Source organism: Suncus etruscus, chromosome 3 (assembly GCF_024139225.1).
Source record: "Suncus etruscus isolate mSunEtr1 chromosome 3, mSunEtr1.pri.cur, whole genome shotgun sequence".
Lineage (NCBI taxonomy): Eukaryota > Metazoa > Chordata > Mammalia > Eulipotyphla > Soricidae > Suncus > Suncus etruscus.
The window spans coordinates 84,392,343-84,420,337 of record NC_064850.1 but is presented as its reverse complement, the minus strand read 5'-3'; the positions used below and the strand labels follow the sequence as shown (position 1 = coordinate 84,420,337).

Genomic DNA, 27,995 nt, shown 5'->3' with positions numbered 1-27,995 from the left:
TGAGAAATGGGGTATTATGTATATAAGAGATCTAACACAAGCTTTCAGAAAATATTAGCTATTTCCTTTATAATGACTTGGAAGTTTTTTCTCTTTTACTTGCCTGTCTGTAATAAATGTGTAATAAGATACTGGCTGTGGTTCCCAGTAATTATTTGATAAAAGGATGAATGAGTCCATGAATAAGTGATAATGATGTGGAAAACACTTGAAAAACTATTACACAATTCAAAAGCTCCACTTACATTTGGGTACTGAGTTTTCTAATATGATGTGCATTTCAGAAATTTTACTGGAGTATGATCCTATAAAGCTAAGTTAAGCTTAAGTTTTATATAAATATCATTAAAATTTAGATTTCAGAGCTCATAGATTAGAAAAGTTTATGTCATGTATATATTTTAAGGTGTGGACTCAAATGTAAACCTTTATTTACAAACTATTGACTTGGGAGTGTTTTCAGATTAATTGCTTATCAATGCAATTTAATAAATCAGTGTATTTGTTTAATAAAAATTCCTCTGATTTCACTATAGCTTACCAATAAAATACTTCTTATTTATAGCAACATTTCATTGAATTGGATGAAAATAGACTGGCATTATTACAAAAGTGCAAAGAACTTATGAAGAGAGCTAGGCAAGTATGTAACCTGGGTGCAGAACAGACTGTTCCTCAAGAATATCAGACAGTAAGTATAAAAAATATATGATGCTGTTAATATATTTAAAATTTTTGAACCAGAAGTTTCATTACACCCTTGAATAGGCCATAAAATATGCCCCACAAAACATGACTTTTTCTCCATTTTTGAAACAGTTTGTATGGCAAGTAATTTTCTCACAGAATTTTTATACTGTGTTCAGATTTAGGAACTAAGTTAGTCTTATTAATCTGAAATTATTAAAATATTGCAAAATTTTTGGTACCATTCTTACAAAAAGAGTAGCGTTTCTTACTCTACTTTTAAGAGTTAGGGTTGGGTGATGGGGTGTAGCTTTTCATGGAAACACAGTATCAGTAATTGATAGATAAGAAACAGTAAATAGAGATGATGTCTAGAAAAAGAAAGGGAGGCAGTAAAAATAATCTTCTTGGAAATTGTTATTTTTTGGTTCCTTGGGAGTCGAATTTTTAAGGTAATTCTGTTTGTTTGTGGGGGGGGTAGTCCTTTCCATTATAGTTTATATACTGACATATCACTGTAGGTAAAATGAGGAGATGCTGCCTCTTAGTCCAAGTTCCACCATGAATTATGTAGTTGTGGCCCTAACCTTTATCTAACAAGTGGGAATAATTACCTTACTTAGCTTCTTGTTCTCTCAGAAGTCAGTGTAAAATTTAACTTTCTAACATCATTAAATTACTGACTAAAATTTAATGTTAGAATGAGAAAATGAATTTTTAAATATCTGATATTGGCTTGAAGCTTAATTTAAATTTTTTCCTATTTCAATAATGAAATAATCTACCTAACAACATGTCTAGAAAAGAAACTTAATTTGGATTATGATTTTCAAATTCTCAAAGAGCTTACTCCATTTCAGACATAGAAAACACAAATCTAACTCTCAAGGTGCATAATCAGAATTCAATAGATAATTACAAAGAGATCAAGGGCAGCTTTTTCAGACTATTAAAACATCTGAGTTTTCTTTTTTATTCCAGAAAGTATAATTTTGTTCTTTATATGAAAAAATTCATATAGTCATTAATAACAATGTGTTACCTGTTATATATAAGGCATTTACAAACTGAATACACTGTTTGTTTTGGTTTTGGTTTTGGTTTTGGGGCAATACCTGGTGGTGCTCAGAAATTATTCCTGGAGGCTCAGGGAACCAGATGGGATGTCAGGGATAGAACCTGAGTCAGCCTCATGCAAGGCAAACGCCCTACCTGCTGTGTTACCACTTCAGCCCCTGAATATACTTCTTTACTGAAATTTAAACTCTAATCTGAAGGGTGGGTGGCACAGACTAAAAAAAAAAAAAAAAACACGAAGAAGTAAATAGCTAATGTCACTTAGCAAGAGGTACCAAGAAGAAAATTAAAGTAGAGGATAGAGTGACAGAGACGGGAAGTTGATCAGCAAGGCTCCTATAAGAAGATATATAGATAAACTGTGCATAGAAGAAAATTATAATCTGGGTAGAAATCGGGTCCTATAGACATAAAAGAAATTTGGATTGTATTCTTTCTAAAATGCAGAGTACTCTGGAGGATTTTAATCGAAGGACTGATGTTTCTGACTCCACTTTCTAAAAGAGCACTTAACTACTGTGTGGAATTTAAGTAGGGATACAAGAATGAAAACATGGAGAGCATCTAGAAGATTATTGCTTTTGTTTTGTTTTGGGGTCATACCCAACAATGTTCAGGGGTTACTCCTGACTCAGTAATTACTCCTGGCAGTGCACGATGACCATGTGGGATGCAGGGCTTCAGACCTAGGTCGGCTGCATGCAAGGCAAGCACCTTATCTGCTGTAGTATCTCTCTAGCCCCCATAGAAGATTATGACTTTGACCAGGAGAGAGATTATAATGATATGGATTAGAATGGGAGACTTGACAGATTAATTTGAGTTATCTAATGGAACCAGTAGAACTCTATAATACACTTAGAGGGAAGGATAAAAGAGAAAACCCCTAAATTTTGCTATTTGCTAAAATGAAGACAATTGAAAGAGAAAAAAATATGCACAAAGGAGAGAAATTAGGTAAAATTAAGATTTCTGTTTGGCCATGTTAGGTTTGAGAGGCCCATTAAAGAATCAGGTGCTAACAGGCAAGTATTGTGTACATGAGTTCAAAGTCAGCAAGATTTACATACTGTAAATCTAAAGATCCAGAGCACTAAAATAAAATAAGATATTGTCGTTTCAACATTTATTTTGTACTGTACTATATTATATTCATATGAACTTTGCAGACTGTAAAGCAAAATAATGTATTGATCACATTTCTTTAGAGATTGGTATCTGTTCTAAGTATCTGTCTCTATGAAGGTAGACTCATAGGTAGTATGATTTGAAAATCTACAAATTGATGGGAATCAGGATGGTTTTGTAGTTCTTCATAAGTACAGTATAAAGTTCTAACTTCTTGCTCTCTTTCAATGCCCCACATATTCTGGACCCATTCTACCAATTCAGCAAGTACCCACCATCCTAAATGGACACAACTCCACACCCCCCATGGTATGCAGTGCTCATTCTTTCTCTGAGCTCTTCTCTCACTTCTGCCTTGCTTTTCCCTAGACATTCGCTTTTAAGTCCTGGAGATGAATTCTAGCCCTATAAATTCTCTCCTGTAGCTCCTATAGCATGAACTGATACTTTTTTCTCTAAAATCCAAAATCTATATGATGTGACTGCTTATTTAATACTCGACATCAATAAGAATTTGATTCCTTATGTGCTAGCATGCTGTTCAACACGTAGTAGATATTTAGCAGATTAACCTTTCTTTTTGAATTATTTGAATTAAACGGCTTTATATACTATCTCTAATGATGGACCTTTTTTTTTTTTTTCTCTTTTAGGCTTTTCAAGATCTTCCAAACACATTGGATGAAATTGATGCTTTATTAACTGAAGAAAGATCAAGAGCATCTTGCTTCACTGGACTGAATCCTACAGTATGCTTTTTCCTTGTTGCCTGCTGCATTCACCACCACCCTCACATACGCGCGCACACATGCACACAGAGTTCCCTCCAGTACTTGCCTCCCACTCTGTACTAGCGCTCTTGGTAATAATAAGCTAGACAGCAGGAACAATGTGCTTTAAATGCCAGATTCTGAATCTATTAGAATTTTAAATAGATTCTTCCTAAGGAACACAGAGTTCTGTGCCTTGTCTTTATAAAAAGAATAGTTGGGCTAACCTGAAATACTGCAGTGTCTATTTTTTCTAGGATAAAAAAATGGCAGATTCGGCATAAGAATATAATTAATTGCATAAAGATAATACAGCTCAGTTGGCATTTTTAGCTAATGTTCCAAACTCATACAAAATTTCCCAGAATGTTATGCTTTAGTAAATTTATTATAAATAAATATTTTTTCTGCCAGGTTGTTGAGGAATACACAAAAAGAGAAGAAGAAATAGAGCAGTTAACTGAGGAGCTCAAGATAAAGAGGGTTGAACTAGATCAATATAGAGAGAATATTTCACAGGTAATTCTTCAGTATATTTCTTTTTGCCATATGGTTTCAGTCAATCGTGGGAAAAGTTGCATGATACAAAATGAAATATACTTCTTGGGGCCAAAGCAATAGCATAGTGGGTAGTGGGCTTGGCTTGCACATGGCCAACCAAGGAGAGCAAGGAGTAAGTCCTGAGATCACCAAGTGTGGCTCACAAACAAAATAAAACTTCTAAAAATGCAACATTTATTTATGTCCAGATTGGTTACTACTATTAAATTTACTTCATGTATAATTTTATATCTAAATATAATTGCTCTTTTGAGTACTTTTTTCTACCTCTTTTGATTTCAGGTAAAAGAAAGATGGCTTAATCCTCTGAAAGAGCTGGTAGAAAAAATTAATGAAAAATTCAGCAATTTTTTTAGCTCCATGCAGTGTGCTGGTGAAGTTGATCTCCATACAGAAAACGAGGTAAGATTGCATTGGAAATGTTTCCTAGCAAGTAATTGTAATTTTGTGCTAAGAATTTTTATCTACTCTATAAAGTTTTACTTGTGAAATTTTCACTTACTAAAAATGGTTCGAAAGAAGAAAAGACCACCTATAGGATTCCATTGGGTTGTCTTCTGGTTATATTTTACATTAGTGGCTAATATCCTACTAGCTCTCTATATCTTGTCGGAAAAATGGTTACCCAGCTCTGATGAGAAAATTTATCACTTTATAAATCCACCATAGTCCATGCAAAGGTAATTATTAAGAAGTTAGCATACTTAACATAATATCAGCGATTTCTTTTTTCTTTTTGCTTTTGGGCCATGCCCAGTAGCACTCGGGTTACTCCTGCCTGGGTGGGGGACCATATGGAATACCTGGGTCAGCCACAGGTAAGGCACATGCCCTCCCGCAGTACTGTCAATGATAATAGTACTATCCAGTCCCAGTGATTTCTTTTTGATCAAGAATTTAGGAAAGAAGTTTGTAAGAATGAAAATAGTTTGAAATTCACTACTAATTTCTTGATCTCTAAATATATGCTTTGCAGTTTGCGGTAAAAATAAAATGCCCATTGCAAGCAGCCAATCCAGGACCAAAGGTGGTTGGTTCGAATCCCGGTGTCCCATATGGTCCCCCGTGCCTGCCAGGAGCTATTTCTGAGCAGACAGCCAGGAGTAACCCCTGGGCACCGCCGGGTGTGGCCCAAAAACCCAAAAAAAAAAAAACAAAAAAAACAAAAACGTCCTAGCACTTTCAGGGGCATCCCCTGAGATCCATCATGCCCCAACCATCTCCACAAAAAGCAGCTCAAGACAGAACTCAGTGTTCAGAGTATTTGTCTCTCATGCGGAGTGTGATCACTGCCATCATACACATATGCAAGTAAAAGAATAACTGTGCTTAGCTTGAAAACAAGTAGGAAATGCGAGTAAGAAGGGCAATAAAGGGTTAATATACTTGATGACAGAATGAGCTTATTTTGGTGTTTTAATTGTGTAGATGCAGTTTTTCTATATTGTTGGTTTTTATTTAGGGGTCCCACCTGTCAATTCTTGGGACTTACTCCTGATTTTGCACTAAGATCTCTCCTCAGGCTCAGTATTATATGGGGTTGCTAGGGATTGAACTCAGATTGGCTGTGTGCAAGAAAAACACCCTACCCACTCTACTATCATCACTCCTGCTCCACTCTATTGATTTGTAAAAAAAAATAAAATAAGAGATGGGTGCAATGTTGCATATATGCTATATAACAGCACAAAGTTTGATAGATGTATCTCTTCTCCTTTGAGCTTTGCCCCAGAACTCCATCTGCTTAGTGTGAGTCATGGGATAGTGAACATCATTTTAATTTTAAGTTTGAGTAAGATATTAGCATACCTCTCCCCCAAGTAATTATTATCTATTTAGGTGTTTGGCCATGCTGGAACTAAAACTAATTTGTAGTATACTGACATTTCAAGAAATGTGCCAATCACTTGTCTTGCCCTTTTTTGGGGGGGATAGGTGGGAGGGGAAACATGTCCAGCAATGCTCTGGAGTTACTCCTAACTTCACCCTCAGGAATTACTTCTGGCAGTGCTCAGAGGACCAAATGGAATGCCGTAGATCAAACCCATATCTTACTTAAGCAAGGCAAACTCCCTAACTACTGTACTGTCACTCCAGCCCTGAAAATTGGCATTTCTTACCTCCTCTTGTTGTACTTCTCGGAATGATTGTATTCTGAATTTCTCAATCCTAGTTCTAGAACAAACCTTTTAACCAGATCCTTCAATGACATAAAGCTAGAAGGGGGGTTGGGGTGGCAGTGGCTAATCAGATAATACAGCATATGACTGAGCTAGGCTCAATTCTTGGCACTCCACATTTTTCCCTTTAGCACCATTGTGAGTACACAGCCAAATATAAATTTACCTTGAGCTCTGGCCCCAAAACAGTGCCTTTCCCCACCCAATTTAGTGAGTACCCATTATGATAGTACTAGGTATTTAATTATATATAATGTAATATAAAATTGGGGGGGGGTCATACCCAGCAACACTCAGGGGTTACTCCTGACTATGCTCAGAAATTGTTCCTGACAGGCTCAGGGGAGCATATGGGATGCCGGGATTTGAACCACTGTCCTTCTGCATGCAAGGCAAATGCCCTACCTCCTTGCTATCTCTCTGGTCCAATATGAATGTTTTTAAAGTATACATTTTATTCTCTACACATCTTCTTGAACCAAAGATATACGGGGAATCCTTAACCCTCTTTGCTATGATATACATAGCTACCCTCTCCAGGGATAACATGATCCATTGTATTCTCCATTGACTACTAACTAGAATAGATAATGGCTTTCCATAAGAGGATTTTTCTCTGATTTCAAAAAGCCTAGGATATAAAGGTACTCTTAATTTCACTGCCTCCCTCCCTCCCTCCCTCCTTCCCTCCCTCCCTCCCTCCCTCTCTCCCTCCCTCTTTTCCTCCCTCTTTTCCTCCCTCCCCCTCCCTCCCTCCCTTTTTCCCTCCCTCCCTCCCTTCCTCCCTTCCTCCCTTCCTTCCTTCTTTCCTCCTTCTTTCAAATTTGGGTCACACCTGGTGACACTGAAGGGTTACTCCTGGCTATGCGCTTAGAAATCTCTCCTGGCTTGGGCTACCATATGGACTGTGGGGAGATCGAACCGCAGTATGCCTGGGTCAGCCATATGCAAGGCAAATGCCCTACCTATGTGCCATTGCTGTGGCCCCTCAATATTTCTCTTATCAAAATACATCCAAGAAAAATTCTAAAATAGGTAGCAACTTGTCTTAACAATTGAAAATTAAAAACATTTATCATTAAATTGTAAATTCTTGAACCCGAGTGATAGATAGCAGCGGTAGGGAGTTTGCCTTGCACGGCCAACCCAGGATGGACCCCGGTTCAATTCCCGGCATGCCATATGGTCCCTGGAGCCTGCCAGGAGCAGTTTCTGAGCACAAAGCTAGGAGTAACCCCTGAGCGCTGCTGGGTATGGTCCAAAAATAAACAAAAGACATAGTAATTATTTATTTTATTTTATTTTATTTTTTTATTTAAACACCTTGATTACATACATGATTGTGTTTGGGTTTCAGTCATGTAAAGAACACCACCCATCACCAGTGCAACATTCCCATCACCAATGTCCCAAGTCTCCCTCCTCCCCACCCGACCCCCGCCTGTACTCTAGTGCTGCAATGAATATAGGTGTAAGGAAGGGGTTTTTGTATTGTATTTTTGTGTTCCTAGGGTATATTCCTAGGAGTGGTATAGCTGGATCGTATGGGAGCTCGATTTCCAGTTTTTGGAGGAATCTCCATATCGCTTATCATAAAGGTTGAACTAGACGGCATTCCCACCAGCAGTGGATAAGAGTTCCTTTCTCTCCACATCCCCGCCAACACTGTTTATTCTCATTCTTTGTGATGTGTGCCATTATCTGTGGTGTGAGATGGTATCTCATCATTGTTTTGATTTGCATCTCCCTGATGATTAGTGATGTGGAGCACTTTTTCGTGTGTCTTTTGGCCATTTGTATTTCTTCTTTGTCAAAGTGTCTGTTCATTTCTTCTCCCCATTTTTTGATGGGATTAGCTGTTTTTTTTCTTGTAAAGTTCTGTCAGTGCCTTGTATATTTTGGAGATTAGCCCCTTATCTGATGGGTATTGGATGAATAGTTTCTCCCACTCAGTGGGTGGATTTAATGCTATCACTCTAAAGATACCCATGACATTCTTCAAAGAAATGGATCAGGCACTTTTGAAATACATTTGGAACAATAAATACCCTCGAATAGCTAAAGCAATCATTGGGAAAAAGAATATGGGAGGAATTACTTTCCCCAACTTTAAACTGTACTACAAAGCAATAGTTATCAAAACAGCATGGTATTGGAATAAGGACAGGCCCTCAGATCAGTGTAATAGGCTTGAATACTCAGAAAATGTTCCCCAGACATACAATCACCTAATTTTTGATAAAGAAGCAGGAAATCCTAAATGGAGCAGGGAAAGCCTCTTCAACAAGTGGTGTTGGCATAATTGGATAGCCACTTGCAAAAAATTGAACTTAGACCCCCAGTTAACATCATGTACGAAGGTAAAATCCAAATGGATTAAAGACCTCGACATCAGCCCCAAAACCTTAAGATATATAGAACAGCACATAGGCAAAACACTCCAGGACATTACAGGCATCTTCAAGGAGGAAACTGCACTCTCCAAGCAAGTGAAAGCAGAGATTAACAGATAGAAATATATTAAGCTGAGAAGCTTCTGCACCTCAAAGAAAACAGTAATTTTTATAAATCTCGTTTAATTCTGTTTTAAATAATGATGAGAAATTACTGTAGAAAAGAAAGGAATAAATATAAAACAATCTAGGATTTAAAGATCACAGTAAGGTAGCAGCAATAAAGGCTAAAGAAAACAGAACCGGAAATTTGGTCCACAAAAAGTGAGGGAGTCAAGGGGCTGAAGCGGTGGCACAAGCGGTAAGGCGTCTGTGTGCCTTGCGCACACTAGCTACGGATGGACCGCAGTTGATTCCCCAGCGTCCCATATGGTCCCCCAAGTCAGGAGCGATTTCTGAGCGCATAGCCAGGAGTAACCCCTGAGCATCACTGGGTGTGGCCGAAAACCCCCCCAAAAAAAGAAAAGAAAAGAAAAAAGAAAGTGGGAGAGGGAAAACAGAGAGGACCTGTGGGGACCTTGGTAGAGGGAATTGGTGCTTGGTGTGGTGTTGGAATGAGGTACATATAAAACCACCATTAGTATTATGAGGGGCCGGAGAGATAGCTCAGCGGTAGGGTGTTTGCCTTGCAAGCAGCTGATCTAGGATGAACGGTGGTTCAAATCCCAGCATCTCATATGGTCCCCCATGCCTGCCAGGAGCGATTTCTGAGTGCAGAGCCAGGAGTAACCCTGAGTGCCGCCGGATGTGATCCAAAAAGCAAAACAAAACAAAAAAAAATAGTATTTTGAAGCAATACCTTCATTATTTTTTAATTGATTTTTTTTTTTAATTTTCAATGTCTGAAATTCCTAAAAAAATAAGAATGGTTGGGGCCAGAGAGATAACACAGCAGTAGGGCATTTGCCATGCATGTGAGGACCCAGGACAGATAGTGGTTCGATTCCAACATCCCATGTGGTTCCCTCAGCTGCCAAGAGCGATTTCTGAGTGCAGAACCAGGAGTTCTTGAGCGCTGCCAGGTGTGACACCCTCAAAAAATATGAATAAAAAAAAATAAGAATAGTTATTTAAAGGTTAATATAAGAAAGTACTAGAGGAGCTGGAATACTATAGCGCTAGTGAGCAGGGCCTTTGCCTTGCATTGGCCAACCCAGGCGGCATACCATGTGGTCCTGAGCCTGCCAGGAGTAATTTCTAAGCACAGAATGATGTCACATATCCCCCAAAAGAAGGAAAGAATAGTACTGGAGGAAACTCACCTTTTATATTTTTAATACTTTACAGGAAGACTATGATAAATACGGGATTCGAATTCGAGTCAAATTCCGCAGTAGTACTCAGCTGCATGAATTAACTCCTCATCATCAAAGTGGAGGTGAAAGAAGTGTTTCTACCATGTTATATCTGATGGCACTTCAAGAACTTAATAGATGTCCATTCAGAGTAGTTGATGAAATCAACCAGGTAGAGTTTTGTTCTTTTTCTTGCGTTTCATTGTCTGATAGAAACAATAAGATTTAAATTGTAATCATTATTGTTGTTTAGGGAATGGACCCAATCAATGAACGGAGAGTTTTTGAAATGGTAGTAAATACTGCTTGTAAAGAAAACACATCTCAGTACTTCTTTATTACACCAAAGGTAGGTGTAATTAACCTAAAATTGTTCATATACTCAAGAAATGTTGTGCCTTAATTATGTAGCAGATTTTATTTTTATATCCCCATCTCCACCTCTCATGTAGCAAATTTTGACCCAGTATGTAAATGGAAGCAGAAGCATTCTCCAAATAAGAACTAACGGGTTAAGAGTAATAAATACCAATTAAAGGGGAAAGTTTCATCAGTACACTTAATGAGAAACCTCATTATCAGAAGGAAAAGTGCTGTAGACTTAGCTTTATGTTCTAGAACTGAGATTTCCTCCTTGCTTGGCATTTCTTCTAGAGAAATTCCTGTTTGTGCAGTAAAAGATGACAGAAGAGTGCAAACTAAAATTCTAGCCCTCTTCATATTTCTACAAAGGTCTTCTTATCTCTCGCCTTTTTTTACTTCGCACCACTTTTTCCAGGGAGTTCATAAATATCTTTTTTTTTTTTTTTGGTTTTTGAGCCACACCCTGTGACGCTCAGGGGTTACTCCTGGCTATGCGCTCAGAAGTTGCTCCTGGCTTCTTGGGGGACCATATGGGACGCCGGGGGATCGAACCACGGTCCGTCCTAGGCTAGCGCAGGCAAGGCAGGCACCTTACCTCCAGCGCCACCGCCCGGCCCAAATATCTTTATATTTATATTTATATATATATATATATTTATTTTTATTTATATTATTTATTATTTTTATATTTATTAAGATTTCTTTATTTAAGCACTATGGTTACAAACATGTTTGTAATTGGGTTTCCCCATGATTTTTTTGTTTATAAATACACTTCAATAAAAACTATTATCATTTTTAATAACAGAATTGAAAGTTAAAGCATCACAATGAGAAGCTTTCAAACATTTTAAGCAATCAATAGATGCACTTAAAGATTAATGTGTCAAATCAGAGTTCTCCTTTTTACCAAAATATTCATGCTATTGGAGACCCCATCTTCAGGTTTTTATTCAGCAGTATAATCATCTGATAGCTATACTATGGAATAGTCAGATCTGTTTTCACTCTATTGTTTATATAAAAACTTGGATCTATAAGTTAAACCTCTCAGCACACTGTTGAAGCTACCAGACTCTGACCATAGATTTGAGAGGTGATGTGGAAAATGAATTAAAATGTCTACTTAGGAAGCTAGTTGTCTGAACTTATAGAGAATTAACAACTCCCAAGATATGTTGGGTTGCAAGAGAGCTTTATAATAATTTCATTAATTTACAAATAAAATGTTTGGCTATTGATATGTAAGATTGGGATTTAGCTCCAAAAACATTATTAAAACAGCATAGTTGGGGCTGGAGAAATAGCATAGAGATAGGGCCTTTGCCCTGCATTAGAAGGATGGTAGATCGAATCCCGGCATCCCATATGGTCCCCCAAGCCTGCCAGGAGCAATTTCTGAGCATAGAGCCCTGGGTTACTCAAAAACCAAAAAAGACCCAAAAACCAAAAAGGAAAAAAATAAAAATAAAAACAGCATAGTTTCTTATAGCAATCACCCACCCACGCAGATGTATAGGAGATGCATTCCAAGGCATCCCAGTACTTTCCTGACCTGTATGCAGATTGTATATTGAAGGTTGTTACCATATAGATATCATATACATTTGATATATATTACCATATGTATCATATATATATGAGGTAAGGTTTAATTGATAAATTAAGCACAGTAAATTCAGCTTGAAAGAATAGAAAAATTATGACTAATACAAACCATGTGAACATACCTTTCTCTCAAAATATGGTATATATTTTCAGAACTTAGTAAACAAAAATCTCATGTAAATAGGAACTGTGTATTATAGTTTGCCTGTTTTAACACTTTCAGCTACTGCAAAATCTTCCTTATACTGAGAAGATGACAGTATTATTTGTCTACAATGGCCCTCACATGCTGGAACCAAACAGATGGAATTTAAAGGCTTTCCAAAGGCGGCGACGCCGTATTACATTTACTCAGCCCTCTTAAATAAAAGTACCTCAAGGGTGAGACTTTGGAATTTTTCTGTTTTATCCTGTTTATAAGTATAGCTCAGCTGAATAAATGGCGATTGACTAAGAGTTATTTTTGGAAACCTGCTGTTAAATACCAATGAGTTGTGAATAGCGACCATAATAACTTCTTACTGTTGATCATCACTGAGTGCTAAAACTTTATTTTCTTTGTTGAACTTGAGTCCTTAACATTTGGGCCCTGAGTCCATTGCTTCCCATGAAAAAAAGTACTTGCGATTTAAAATCACAGGTACAATCGAGAAGGGTTATCAGTCACTAGTTTAGTTGACATAACTCTCTTAAGCTTTAATTGCCATGTGTAACTTTGATTATACTTTTAGAATCTAGAGATGACTCTAGGTCTCAAAAGTTAGTTTTGTCCTAATCTTAATTTTAAGAATTGATACGGACGTGTATAATCTAATGTATAAAATAATCTCAGATCTGTTCATTGTTTTCCTATTAAAAAAGATGACTATGTATCTCCAGTAGGAAATGGAATTTTATGGGCCTTCTGAAAAGTTAGGTGGAACTTGATACTGTCATTTTGTATTAGTGTCTCAAAGGGGAATAAATATGTGATATGTTCAAAAATGGTAACAGAACTTTGTTATGCCACAAGGTGGCTATTAGATGGTACAAAATACAAACAACAAATTGACAGAATAAAATCAAGTGATAAGGGTTTTTAAAGAATAACCCTGTAAAGTGTAGGTTTGTTTTTTTTATTTAAAGTTGATTGTATTTTACATCTTGAATTTCTAAAAGCATTTTTATAATTATTTTTAGTAAAATTTTCTTAAGATTTCATATTACTGATTTCTACCATTTATATTTAAAATTTCTCAGTATTGTGCAAAGAGTGAGGGAAAGCAGTAATTTGTTTCAACGCGTAGTGTTTCTAGAACTTGAAATTATTGATCATTTCCTACAATGTTGAGACTGCCCCAGTCCCATTATCCTACTTTTAAACTTTCCTTTCCACGTGAAAAAACTGCTTAAAAAAATATTTATGTCCGGTTTCACAAATTAACAGTGCCAAGTAAATTCTAATCTATGTTCAAACATGACAGATTAGTCCAAGGATGTGTGGCTTTATAGCCTGAGTCAGATCTAAGATATCAGTGGCATAACTTTTTAACTTGGTAGCCTGTATAAATTGAAGAATTACATTCAGTTGTATTTTCTATATTCTTAGTCACTGAAATTTATATTCTTACTTGGTCAAAAAGTAATGATTTATGTCCTCTCTTGAACAATCTCTTTAAAAAGGTATTTTTTCTTTTATAAAAATTTAAAAGAAAAAGCTGCCACTTAAGCCTAATGCATGCACTACTAAAGTATTTTTAAAGACATTTTTACTAGTGGAGCAAGTCATGTAAATATGAAAAAAATTGGCAACGTATTGGTAAATCAGAGTTGTTACTAAATGTTTTGTCATTTATTTCCTACCAAAATATCTTTACTGATGCGGCTTCTGGTGTCTTGTTTATTGTCTAAGTTAGTGCTGGTCATTTATTTCTACATAATCAATAACAATGCAATAAAGAAGCTGGAAAATTAGATGTTTAAAAATAAAAATCGACAGTTGCAGCCTATGTATGCCAGCAACTATACCTGGTTTGTAAACATTTATATTTCTCTATTAAACAAAGTTATATTTTATTTTTCATTGAATTTTAAGCTGTGAAGACAAATTATGTATTATTTAAGCATATTATTAAAAGAATAAATAAAGCTTAGTACATCATAGTCTCAGCCACTTAAAGCTTTCATATATTTTCTGTAAAAGTTAATTTTTTACTACATGGAAATTACAAAAACTTCAAATAAAAGTCTGATTTGGTTATTAAAATATTTAAAAACATAATGTGACAAGTATTTCTAATGACCAAATATTTATTGATTTGTCTGAGTCTATTAAGAGATTTTGAGTATTCAGAGTAAAATAAGGGAAGATATCTTGCAGCTTTCAAATTGTCTTTGACCATGTCCTTATTTTCTTTGTATTATGACTCCTTACTGTGTGAAGTGTATTTTGTCCTTTATCTCTGAAACTGGAAGAAAAAAAGCTATCTGTGGGAAATGCTTTCTTGGTAATAAATGCATATTTTCATATCTTTCTGGTATATATTATTTTAAATGAGAACTGCTCTTATACTTTAAATGTGAAGAATCTTATTGAGTGGCTAGATGATAGTACATGTAAAACGTTTGTCTGGATTCGATCCCCAGCATCCTCTATGGTTCCCTTAGTGCAAAGCCAGGAGTAAGTCCTGAGCACTGCCAGGTATGGGGCCCTCCCCCCAAAAATTAATAATAAAAGAATCTTTTTTATTTTTATTTTACTGAAGATATGTCTTTATAAGATATATCTTTTGAATATCAATTTTTTACAGAACAGTGTTTTTTTTAAGTGTTTCCTCTTTATTTTTTTTCCTCCAGATACTTTTAGGTCTCTTTTAAGACCTCAACAAAAAAGTGATGGAAACTGAAGAGAAGATATAGCAGCTAAGGTGCTTGTTGTATGTAGCCAATTCGGTTTCAATTCCTAGTCTCCCTAGCAACGTCATGATCCAAGAACGCAAAACCAGAAAGTAAGCCCTGAGCACAGCTGAGTGTGGCCCAAACAACCCACTACAAAGGAAAGTAAAATTTTTGTTTTTTGGGGCCATATCCAGCAATGCTCAGATGTTACTCCTGGTTCTGCACTCAGAAATCACTCCTTGAGGGCTGGGGTACTATTATGTGGTGCCGGGGATCAAACCTGGTTTGGCCACATGCAAGCAAGCACCCTACCTGCTGTCCTGTCACGCCAGCTACAGAAAAGTAATTTTAATGTTATCATTGTGACAAGAATCTAGAAGCCTGTTAGTTTTGAATGAAAATTGGGGATACAGATCTATTTTCATTCTTGAATATTCAAGGACCTAGGCTTATTAAGATACAGCATCATTGTATCACTTTTTTTATTTTTTTTGATTTTTGGGTCACACCTGGCAGTTCTTAGGGATTACTCCTGGCTCTGTGCTCAGAAATCGCTCCTGGTAGGCTCAGGGGACCATATGGGATGCCAAGATTCGAACCACCGTCCTTCTGCATGCAAGGTGAACACCTTACCTCCATGCTCTCTCTCCGGCTCTGTATCACATTATTTTATATTTCTAGTTTGTACTTACAGTTAGTAAATTTTAGTGTTTTATAGGAGATATCTCTGTTGACCATTTGCATGTGTTATTTTTTACAGTATTTGGTTTAGTACTTTGGAACATTTTTTAGTCCTATTGGGAACATTATTATTTGAGTTCTGGGCCACACCTGTGGTCCTCATAGTCACTCACTCTGAGTGGGTTTAGGGGAACCTATGGGGTTCCAGGGATTGAACTCAGGCCAGCCATGTGCAAGGCAAGCACCTTAGCCCCTGTCCTATATTTCTTTAGCCCCCTGAGAACTTCAGTGGTGAGATGTAACTCAGTGCTCCAAAATACATTATTGTAATTGACTGAAAGATTTGAGAATGCATTTTCCCCCTTTACACACACACACACACACACACACACAGAGTTATGGTGACTACTAACTAGAGTTTTTGAACTAATTGTGGTGCCCAAGGACGCATCAATGCACACTTACTTTCATACATGCACATGTGCATTAGAGTTGGCCTCCTTCTAATTGTGCTTATGAAGCTTCTAATTAAACTGCTTGCCAGACTTGCATTCCTGTTCATGTTCTGCATGCATCCCCAGACATGTTCACACATTCCTTGTTGCATTGTTTTGGAAACTGCATGCTCTTGTTGCATGGAGGATCCCAGATAGTGGAACACACTCAATTCATGTGAGCAGCAAAGGGGTTCAATCCAGGCCTTACACTTGCTTGGCAGACTCCTGGCCATTGAATTGATCTGGGTCTGAACTCATTAAAGCTTTTTATTTTACCCCAGGGGAAAAAAAATAAGACTGGACTGCTGGCGTCATTCTAAAAACTATCCTCAAAAGAATAGATTGGAGCCTGAAAACAGCTCTTGTTCAGAGAACTTCATGTGAGAGGTTCACTGTTTCAAATAGGTTCATTATATGCAGTTTAAAAACATGAAAGACGGGGCCGGAGGTGGAGCTAGAGGTAAGGTGTCTGCCTTGCAAGCGCTAGCCAAGGAAGGACTGCGGTTCGATTCTCCAGAGTCCCATATGGTCCCCCCCAAGCCAGGGGCAATTCTGAGTGCTTAGCCTGGAGTAACCCCTGAGCATCAAATGGGTGTGGCCCGAAAAACCAACCAACCAAACAAACAAACAAACAAACAAACATGAAAGACGCTCTTCCCACAGATATTAACATACCTTTAGTTAGCAGACCTTTATTTTTTTTCTCCCAAGGCATGCTTACATGCTCTGTTGATAGTCATTCAAGTCTGTATTTATAGAAGTTGAGGGACAGGGGGGTCCCATAGGGTCAGTCATCCTTGCCAGGTTCACTTGGGAATAGTGAAACAGATTGTCCCAGTGTAAGAAAAGATGTGGGGTAAACTATCCAATGAATCCTGAAAGAATCCCATGCTTTAAATTTCTCATAATATTTGAGGTCTTAGTTTGGTTCCATATGATATGTTCTTGACCTTCAAATATTAGATACCAACTTGTACAGAATTTTCTAATGCTTTCCACCCTTTTCAATAATAAGCCAAACAAATCATTTAAAGGCTAGCATTGGTGAGCCTAAATACCTTATTTTGTAAACCAGATGCTATAATAACTTTTATAAGCTATACCATTAAAGTGTTTTCTTAAATATTATTACACAGAATGACCTTGTTCTGTAGAGGGAGAAATGGAGGGTTATCAATGCTAGGATTTTGGTTTTGGAGGGGGGATAATTTGTTTTTATGCTTATACTGTTGGTAAAATGGCAGAAATGGGACTGAAAAATCAAATTTAGCTTTTTTCCCCAAGAGCCGCAATATTGATTTACACTTGTTTTAGAAGTAAGAGGTTACATCTCTTCAAAGTATATTATCATGCAATATCGACTGTCGAAGTACTGCCTCTAACAGCTCCAGTGCCACAGCTGGCAATGCTTGAGGAATCATGTGGGACTATGGAGTGACCACAAACTGGATATGTGCTGACACAGACTTTATCCGCTATCCTATGACCCAGCACGGGATCTTCTTATGGTTCAAGATGACTGCTTCAATTCTTAGCAGCATTTGTATATCCATCAATCAAGAAAGAGAACATAGGGAAAACATGAGTACTCTTTTTTTATCACATTCAACACGTCCATAAGTGGGGGTTAAGTGGCCTGTGTGCACTCCAGATTTTTGAGCTCCTTCACTACAAAAGGTATGTTTCTTTGTTCTTGGCCTGAATAAGCTATGAGACTTTGAGACATTTCAGAGAGAGGATAGACAGCAGGAGTGTCTGCTATACACACAAAGAGAGAAATCAGTTACTTTACAGTCTGTTGGCATTGATTCCAGAGGAAAAAAAGTTGAGCTTCCCATCACACTTCTCAAAATCTTGAGATATCATGGCCATCAAAATTCTTACACCTCTCCTTACACAATTGTTAGCGAAAGAAGCATTCCCAAGCCACTGTTTTGTTTTTCTTATAACATTTCTCATTATTTATCATTACCATATTTGCCGGCATATAAGACAACTGGGCGTATCAGACAACCCCCTAATTTTGCAGTTAAAACATAGGTTTAGGCCTATATTCGCTGTATCAGACAGAATGTTCCTGTGCTGCAACTGTATGTACCACAGTGAGCCAATCACAACAAGCAAAGATTCAAAGGTTATACTGTAATAGACTTCCTCTCTGACTCTAGCCAATCTGAGGAGGCTTTTTACAGTGTAGATTCGGGTCCAGAACATTGTCTACTTTGCATGCATAAAAAGCCTGCTTGGATTGGCTGAGTTAGAGAGGCGGTCCGAGCAGCCTGGCAGTGATTGGTGCAGGATCAAGTTGGAAAATTCGTTTTGTGGCAATATTCAGACAATTTTCGTTTAGCGGCATATTGAAACATTTTTCGGGATATACTCAGCGTATAAGACGACCCCCGCTTTTCAGTTGACTTTTTTTTTGTTGTTTCAAAAGTAGTCTTATACGCCGGAAAATACGGTACATATTTTATTTAGTGTTTGCCTTCTCCAGTAGAGTTTTCTGATGGTAGTGTCTGTTGTATTGATTGCTACTTTCCCAGAGTCTAGAATGCTTATTCGTACACTGTAGGTACTCAGTAATTTAGTATGAATGAACATCGTTTTTCCTAATACCGACAGTGATTGCAGCATGTTTATTCTGTTGTGCATATTCTCTCTCCTTGTTTACATCTACTTCCAGCACTTAACCTTTCTATTTTTTAGAATTATAGCTAGAGTTCATTTATTATTATTATACAGTCCAGAAATTTAGCCTACCAGCTGCTTCAGAATAGGCATGAAGATTGACTTGGAAAGGGATGGGACGTGCCTCAGATCTGGAAAGAATATTGGGAAATATGAGAATCATGTAGACCTTTAAGAACATCAGGCAAACTATGATGGGATATTTTATAGGAAAGAGGGAGATAGGCCATTAAAAATGTATCTCCAGTTTTTCCCAGTCAACCCAGGACAATTTTGTTGTGTACAGCTTGCGGTCTTTATTAACAGAATCCCTAAGTTTAACATGGGTTAGATAGGTATTTCCTCAACCTGTTAAGAGAATACATAACACATTAGATCAAATTCTGCTTCTTATGCAGACATTAATTATTTGTTATAAATAAGCAGAAAATAATTCTGTTCAAATAATTTGGTGTTTGAAATTCTAGCTCTGTTGTTTTGGGAGATCTGATCACACTGCATGAAGGTTTAAAGCAGATACAATAAAATTTCTCTAAATGGGCATCAAATAACCAGGCATCATTCATCCTTAAACCCAATATCAGGTAAAAAGGCTGAGGGGAAAAGCAGATTGGAGGGGAATCTTATGGGGCAAGGTTATAGACTTTGCTAGATACCTAGTTTACAGATAAAGGCAAACATTTGATTATTTTAGTCAATCTAGTAATACATCTAAGATAACTTTAATTTCTTTGGAAGGGAGTGTTAGGCGACACTCTGCAGCACTCAGGACTTACTCCTGGCTCTGCTATCAGAGATCCCTCCTAGCAGGCTCAGAGCACCATATGGGATGCCAGGGTTTGAACATGGGTCAGCCATATGCAAGGCAAGCCCCCTACTTTTAATCGCTCTAGCACAGTAACTTGAATTTCTCAGGAAGAATCCATTTGTAATATGCAGATATCAAACCACCAGATTAAGAACTATTTTTAAATCATTGTGCTTATTTTAAAAATGTATTGACAGTATAGTCCACTCTCTAAAAATGGGTTTTCTGTTCATAATGTTGAAGTATAGGACTGAAGAGCTAAGCTATTACAGAGATTAGGTGCATGTCTTATATGCAACCAACTCTGATTCAATTCCTAGCAATGATCCTTCGAACCCTGACAGAAGTGATCCCTAAACACAGAGCCAGAAATAAGCCCTGAGCACAGCCAGCTGTGATCCAAAACTTAAAAATGTAAATAAATGAAATATAAACAATTAGGAGTGGTCAGTGGGTTAAGTGCATGCTTTCCATACAGAAAACCTGGTTTTTATCCCTGATACACTTGCTCCCCCAATAACAGAGTCCTAAAGAATACTGGGTATGGTCCTAAATCAAAAAAGTTACAAACTAACTTGGGCCACAGAGATAGTATAGCATGTATAGTGCTTACCTTTCACACAGCTGACCTGGATTTGATCCTCAGAATTCCATATAGTCCCTCAAGCTCTCTCAGAAGTGATCCTTGAGTGTAGAGCCAGGAGTAACACTTGAGGAACAAAGGTATCACCCAAAACCAAACAAAATTATAAACTATTTAAGGCAACTGACTACAAGTGACCATGTAAAATATTAGAGGGTCAGATAAACTCACATGGGTAAAGAATGCAGCCAACTTCCTTTGATCCTTGGCACCACTTTGTCCCCTGAGCACTGCCAAGAGCAGCTCTGAGAGGCCCTGAGAATTGCTGGATGGGCCCTGGAAGCCACTGAGTACTTCCAGAGTGGCTGAGATAGTTTCAATTCTACAGTCCAAGCTGCACCACATTCTCATGCCTGAGCATTGAGCCACCGACCTGACTGGCAGAGTTATCAGAAGATGTGCTTGTTGGACTGTCCTAGGCACACACCTCGGTATGTATCACTTCATATGCCAGAATATTCTAAAAGAATTATAGAAGAGAGTTAGTACAAGTAGGGTACTTGCCTTGTACATGGCAGGTTCAGTCTCCCAAGCCCTGCCAGGTTGATCCCTGAGGAAGGGCAGAGCCAGCAGTAAGCCCTTAGTACAACCTGGTGTAGCCCCCAAATAAAAAGAATTGTGAAAGCCAAGACAATGGTGAAAAATCACTGAAAAAAATGGAATGATGCTAGATTATGTGGGGGGAAGTACAGATATTTTGCCCCTCCCCTGAAATGTTAGCTGATATGGCATCTGGAGCTGCTATTGCCATTAATATATATGGAAAAAAAATAGTGTCAGATGCAAAGCAAAGCCCCCAGACCCCTACCAAATTATACCAAATAATGCAAAGCTGAAAACACTATGATAATAAAAATAGGACATATGCTAAGTACACAGTCTATATAAAGTAGTTCCAAAGAAGGAGCTTGACGGTGTCATTCTCATGGCTCTGAGTGTTTTCTGATTCTAGAACAGCTGCTGCAAAGCATGCTAAATATTTTCAATTCTTACTTTTAGTCACTAAAGTGAGAATCCTCTGGATTCTTTCAGTTAGCAGAAACACATACTAAAGTATGTTATAAAAATTTATAGGGGCCGGAGTGATAGCACAGCGGTAGGGCATTTGCCTTGCAAGTGACTAACCCAGGAGAGACCTTGGTTCAATCCCATGCATCCCATATGGTCCCCCAAGCCAGGAGCAATTTCTGAGCCGATAGCCAGGAGTAACCCCTGTGCACCACCGTGGCCCAAAAACAAAAGAAAAAAAATTCATTTATAAAAATGAAAGCATTACACAAGTTTCAAAGACTTTCAGAGAATACTTTTATACTCTTTTGTTAGTTTGGAGCCACATCTGATGCTTCTGACTCAGGAGTCATCACAAGCTGTGCTTGAATGACCACATAAGGCTGCCCATGAGCTCCAGGCCACTGAGCTCCCAGGGGTTTCTCTAGCTTAATATAGCTATACAGTCCCAAAAGACTGTATAGCTCTTCTTATGAGCAAAGGATGATGCAACTAGAACTTGAATACAGGAAGATTTATTTGTCTCAGATTTAGGGGCAGAGGAGAAAATGGTGTAAGAGACTGAAAGCAAGTAGATCAATAATAAAATCTGAGCAATTGCTTTGCTAAGAATAGAAGTGAAATGAAGGGAAGGTACAAGACCTATTTCTATATACAATATGTAAAAATATTTTTTGCCTCCTTGTTATGTAATGCTCTCACATCTTTATTAGAAACTAAGAAATGAAAAAAAAAAGAAGAAACTAAGAAATGAATACAATATTTATCGATGAAGAAGTTTCGGGAAGATTAAATTGACTTGACCAAAGTCACTAACCTTGGAAGTGCTCTATAGTATGGGAACTCAGGCAGATTGTCTAGGCTGAAAGAACAGGAAATGGCAATTCTCAAATAGATAAGCCTATGATGAAATATAACCAACAACATGCCTTGTTGGTTAGTGTAAAACTGGCGTGACCTTTCTAATGAGGAATTTAGTAATGTGTTTGTATTCCTTTCTAGGAATACAACCCTCTTATAGAAACCTTATGCTGTTTGTGTCTCTCCTATTAGAATATTGTGAGTATTAAGTTCAGTGTTGTTTGAAATAGAATGCATTGAGGATTGACTAATAAATTCAGATTAAAACATTCACTTGAATCTGACTTATTTATTTATTTATTTTGGGTTTTTTGGGGGGGGCCACACCCGGCGATGCTCAGGGGTTACTCCTGGCTGTCTGCTCAGAAATAGCTCCTGGCAGGCACGGGGGGGGGGGGGGGCGCATATGGGACACCGGGATTCGAACCAACCACCTTTGGTCCTGGATCGGCTGCTTGCAAGGCAAACACCGCTGTGCTATCTCTCCGGGCCCTTATTTATTTTTTGAACCTGACTAATTTTAAAGAGCGGATGCTGGGTTTTGTGATGGTTGCTTTGTTTTATTATACTATCTTCCTGAAACACACATAAATTGAAAACCAGTGGTAAATCACATTTTATAAAGTAAAATTTTGACAAGGAGTTAATGTGGAAAATAAAGAGCTCATAAAACTAAACAAAAAGCTAATTTTAAAATGAGCAAAAGATTTAAATAGATGCATTGTCAAAGAAGACTTACAGATGGCCAACAAATAAATGAAAACAAAGTGTTTGGCATCACTGATTATTAAGAAATGCAAATCAAAATCACAACAAGGTAAGTGTCCTAGTAGTATTAGAAAGACTGGCAACAGCCGGGGTAGGGTACAACAAAAAATAGACCTCATAAACTCTTAGTAAGAATGTAAATCAGTTGGGGCCAGAGAGACAGCACAGCGGTAGGGCATTTGCCTTAAATGTGGCCAACACAGGACAGATCCTGGTCCCATATGGTCCGCTGAGTCTGCCAGGAGCAATTTCTGAGCTCAGGGCCAGGAGTAATTCCTAAAGCCTCCAGGTGTAACCCCAAAACAAAACCAAAAAAAGAATGTAAATAAGTTCAATCTGTATAGAAAGCACTGGTAATTCCTCAAAACATTAAAAAGAGTGGCATATCAATGGTACTGTGGCTAATATGCTTGTGTATAGCAAGGAGAAGGAAAGAAATTGAGTGAAGGAGAAACAAATATGAAAGAATGGGGGACAAGAGCCAAGAGGTCTCAGGTGCATTGTTAGTGATAAGAAAGAATAGAACTAAATATCCAAATCATGAGACCCAAACTTGAACAATCAAAAATTAAAATGAGGCTGGAGTGATGGTAGTTTGGTAGGGCGTTTTATTTTACATGCATCCAGCCCAAGTTCGATCCCTAGCATCCCATATGGTCCCCTGAGTCTACCAGGAGTGATTTCTGAATGCAGAACCAGGAGTAACCCCAGGGAGCTGCCGGGTGTAGCCCCAAAACAAACAAAAAATTTTAAATGGGCCTGTTACGCTGGGAGGCTGGAGACTAAGAGGTGGTGTCATGGGATGCACTCTAGGTACATTGGTGAAGGGAGGTTGAAACTGATATCACTGACCCTGATTCATTGTATGTCTGAACTATAAAGAACTTTGTAAATCATAATGGTTTCATTAAAAGATTTTTTTTAAAAAAAAGTAAACTATGCTCTCTGGGATTTGCATATGTTGTACTAATAGTAAATTTCTAATATGTTTTTTGGTTTGGGGAGGGGTCACACCTGGCCATCCTCAGTGATAACTGTTGGCTATGCCCAGGGAACCATAACGGATACTGGGCATCAAATCCAGGTCAGCCATGTACAAGGTAAGTGCCCTACACACTGTACTATCTCTCTAGTTTCAGTAAATTAAAATGCTTTTAAATTAAAAGACTTTTATATAATAATCTGATCATATCACCAGGACATACCAATGAAAACAGTCAAGTTATGAAGAGTATGGAGTACTTCATATTTGTATTTTAAAAGAAGACATATGCACATCCATGAAAACATAGCTAAAATTTCCATCTCCTTAAGTACAAAGAAACAGGATCTTCACTGTAGAAACTAGATAACTAAAAAACAAGGTAGAAGGAACTTCTCACCACATGCTTTTTCGTTGACTTTTGAAATTATGAACCTATAAGTACTCCTTTTTTTTTTTTTACATCTTTGAGAGTACTTTGAACTCAAAAACAGTTTGTTTCTATAACTTAAGGAGGTGACCATGAGCAACTTATAATCAATGTTACTTTTTTAGAACATGAAAAAAATTATAGGAAGCCCGCATAAAACTGCAACAGTAAAACTTCCAGGCATTCTTTCTTAAACCTTAAAAAAATTCCTCACTTTGACATTAAAATGACAAATAATATCATCTTGAAAAGTATTATAAGTTTTTCAGTCCATGTAGTTAATTCATTTCCTGATAAAAATTTAGAATGAGAATTATCTTTGTTTTGGGGGGTTAGGTTCAGTGCTTACACTTGGCTCTTTGTTCCGGGATCACTCCTCAAAGTAATTAGAGGACTATATGTGGTGCTAGAGATTGAGTCATGGCCAGCTACATGCATGGGCCTTAACCCATGTTCTATCTCTCCAGGCCTGAGTATTCATTGTTCATAAAAGTTCATTGTTAACTTATTTTCCTGTTCAGGTGCAAGAACCATCTCTTCTGCAGAGTCAAGTGCCACACCTTCTGTACTAATAGTGTAGCCCACTGGAACAAGGAAAGTTGGCAACAGTGTGATTACTTGAAACAATACTGCTCTCTGGAGTTTGTTTGCTTGGAAATAACATAGGTTATCTCACCTGTGCAGCCCCCTACAGCCATCTATTTTATGCCAGTTACAATGTTACTCCTGAGAATATAGCATCCGTGACTTTCAATGACTGTCAAAGATAGTTGCTGTGCTTCATTGATGAGGACAAATGCATGTGCTTCTAAAAGTATGCAGGAAACTATGAAGCATAATTCATTTTCTAGTCATGTTAAATTTGCCCCTCAGAGTGTGATGGCATAAATAGAAAAAGATATTTTCCAAGCATGTTGTCCTGTGTGCTCTTTGGATTCAAACCACTGGCAGGAGAGAAGGATAAGTTAAGGAGCAAAATCAGAAACAGCCCTTTTTTTGCACAAGAAATGGGTTTGGGGTCTGGTCAGGCATGAATGAGTTCAGACATGCCTGGAGAAAGTGCAGAATGAGTCACATTCACAGGAAGGTGACAGCAAGTAATCCAAAGGACCTGTGGCAATGTGAAACCAGTTTCCTTGGAAGCTTTCTCCATGCTACCCCAGACTTCCTAACAGATTTGATCAGAGACTAAACTATAGGGCTCAGGATTAGGTCCCCATTGCAAAGTTGTCCAAATTACTCTGGAGTGTTTGGGCAGTTACTTTGTTTTTTTGGGGGGCCACACTCAGTGGTAAGAAGGGTTACCCTCAGCTCTGTGCTCAGAGATCATTTCTAGCAGTGATTAGGAGACCATGTGAACACTAGGGAGCAAATCTGGGCTTCCTACCTGCAGTTTGTGCTCAGCCCTTTATACTCTTTCTCCAGCCCTGGGGATTGAATCTGTGTGGACCACATACAAGACAAACTGCCTACCCACTGTACTATTACTCCAGAAACTGTCCCCTTTTCATAAACTCCATAAGCATAATAATACAAGAACTGTATAATAATGTTTCTTATATTATATATTACAATAATACAAGAATCCGAAACACAAGAAACAGAAACTGTACTAGGTATATCAGCCAAATTGCTCAAAACCATGAATAGGGCCAGAAAGACAGTAACAGCCTAAAGTACTTGCCTTGCACTTGGCTAACCATGGTTCAATCCCCAGCACCATGATCAGATCCCTTGAGCACTATCAGGAGTGAACTCTGCATGTAGAGCCAGGGACAAGCCTTGAGAACTGCCAGGTTTGGGCCCCCCAAAAAATCAAAAAATGTAAAAAGTAATATATAGAATAAGCAGTCATAGGAGAAAAGATGTGCATGGAAGAGCAAAGAAAATAGTAGATTCCTCATTGGATATGTGTTCAATCAGGGAGGAGCCTATATTTACAGTATTGAAAAATTAAACCTAGAATTCTATACACATATCTTTCTAAAACAAAAACCAAATAAAAGATATGTTTGGATATATAAACAAAAATGAATTAATCACCTAAATACCAGCACAATAAATGCTTAAAAGAATAATTTCACAGGGCTGGGAAGGTGGCGCTAGAGGTAAGGTGTCTGCCTTGCAAGCGCTAGCATAGGACGGACTGCGGTTCAATCCCCCGGCGTCCCATATGGTCCCCCCAAGCCAGGGGCGATTTCTGAGCTCATAGCCAGGAGTAACCCCTGAGCGTCACCGGGTGTGGCCCAAAAACCAAACAAAAAAAAAGAATAATTTCAGCAGAAGAAAAATTATGTCATTAAGCGCAGAGTTACAGAAGAAATGAAACCCCAGGAAAATAATAGATATAGGAGGAAATGTGTAGGATTAAGTGATTTCGATCTCTTCAAAAGATAATTGACTATTTAAGCACTAAGATTAATAATATTGCACCAGAGAGATAATAATACAAAGCTAGGTGTGAACTGCTGGGTATAATCCCCAATCTAAAAAATTAAAATACTCAATCTAAATTTACACTTATCCATAAAAGATATACAGATGATCAGTGGTTTTATTTACTATATCATTATTGGGTCATGTGATATTAATATTAATTTTTATTTCATTATGATTTACTATTTTATCTTGTTATTAAGGAATAACTAGATGCCTCTTACATTTTTTATTATCTCAGATAAGAAACACTAAATGGGGCCAAAGCGATAGAACAGTGAGCAGGGCATTTACCTTACACAAGGCAGACCTGGGATTAACCCAGGTTTGATCCCCGGCATCCCATATGGTCCCCTGAGCCTGCCAGGAGAGATTTCTGAGTGCAGAGCCAGGAATAACCCCTGAACACTGCCGGTTACTGACCCCCCCAAAAAAAAATTAATAAAAGAACACTAAAAGGTGACCAGAACAATTGTACAGCAGATAGGGTTCTTGTCCTGCATTTGGCTAACCTGGGTTTGATCCCCAGCACCCCTATAGTCCCTTGAGACCACCAGGAATGTTCCTGTAGTGCAATGCCAGGAGTAAGCCCTGAATTTCAGGGTGTATCCCCCAAAACAACACTGAATGCCAAAGAAAACATGTTGGAAGGAAGCCCCTATTGAGTGCTATTGATGTGCAAGTAAAACGGTGTAACTGTTACACGAAGCAGTACAGGGACTCCTCACAAAACTAAACATTCCATGAGATCTAATTATTAGCATCTGTATAACCCCCTAACTTGAAGAGTTTTGTACAGCCCCATATTCATTATTGCATTATATGCAATAGCCATGAGCTGGAAACAAACTACTTAAGCATCCTTAACAAACAAATCAGATAAGAAGCCAAATATATTATACACAATAAAATACTACTTGAACATAAAAGAAGATGAAATTCTGTTATTTGCCATAAAACAAATAGATCTAAAAAGTTTTATGCTTAGTAAAATAAATCAGAAAAACAAACTATTTCATTCATGTGGCATATAGAGAAATGAAACAATAAATAATCCTAGAAAATGAAAGTAAACTTTTAACTTTTTGTTTGTTGTTTGGCAATGCTCAGGAGTTACTCCTGCTTCTACACTCAAGAATCATTCCTGGTGGAGCTCGAAAGACTATATGGAATGCCAAGAATCAAACCCAGGTC

General features: G+C 37.7%; 1 protein-coding gene across 1 annotated transcript in view; it reads left to right on the top strand.

The window, feature by feature from the left end:
• SMC5 (structural maintenance of chromosomes 5) overlaps positions 1-13,220 on the top strand; it is a 96,063-nt gene extending 82,843 nt beyond the window's left edge. The window contains exons 18-25 of the mRNA XM_049770930.1: positions 566-691; positions 3,157-3,201; positions 3,546-3,641; positions 4,077-4,181; positions 4,506-4,625; positions 10,144-10,323; positions 10,405-10,500; positions 12,346-13,220. Of these exons, the coding sequence (XP_049626887.1) occupies positions 566-691; positions 3,157-3,201; positions 3,546-3,641; positions 4,077-4,181; positions 4,506-4,625; positions 10,144-10,323; positions 10,405-10,500; positions 12,346-12,486 (909 nt within the window). The 3' untranslated portion in view covers positions 12,487-13,220. The remainder of the gene's footprint in view (positions 1-565; positions 692-3,156; positions 3,202-3,545; positions 3,642-4,076; positions 4,182-4,505; positions 4,626-10,143; positions 10,324-10,404; positions 10,501-12,345) is intronic.
• The last annotated feature ends 14,775 nt before the right edge of the window (positions 13,221-27,995 follow it).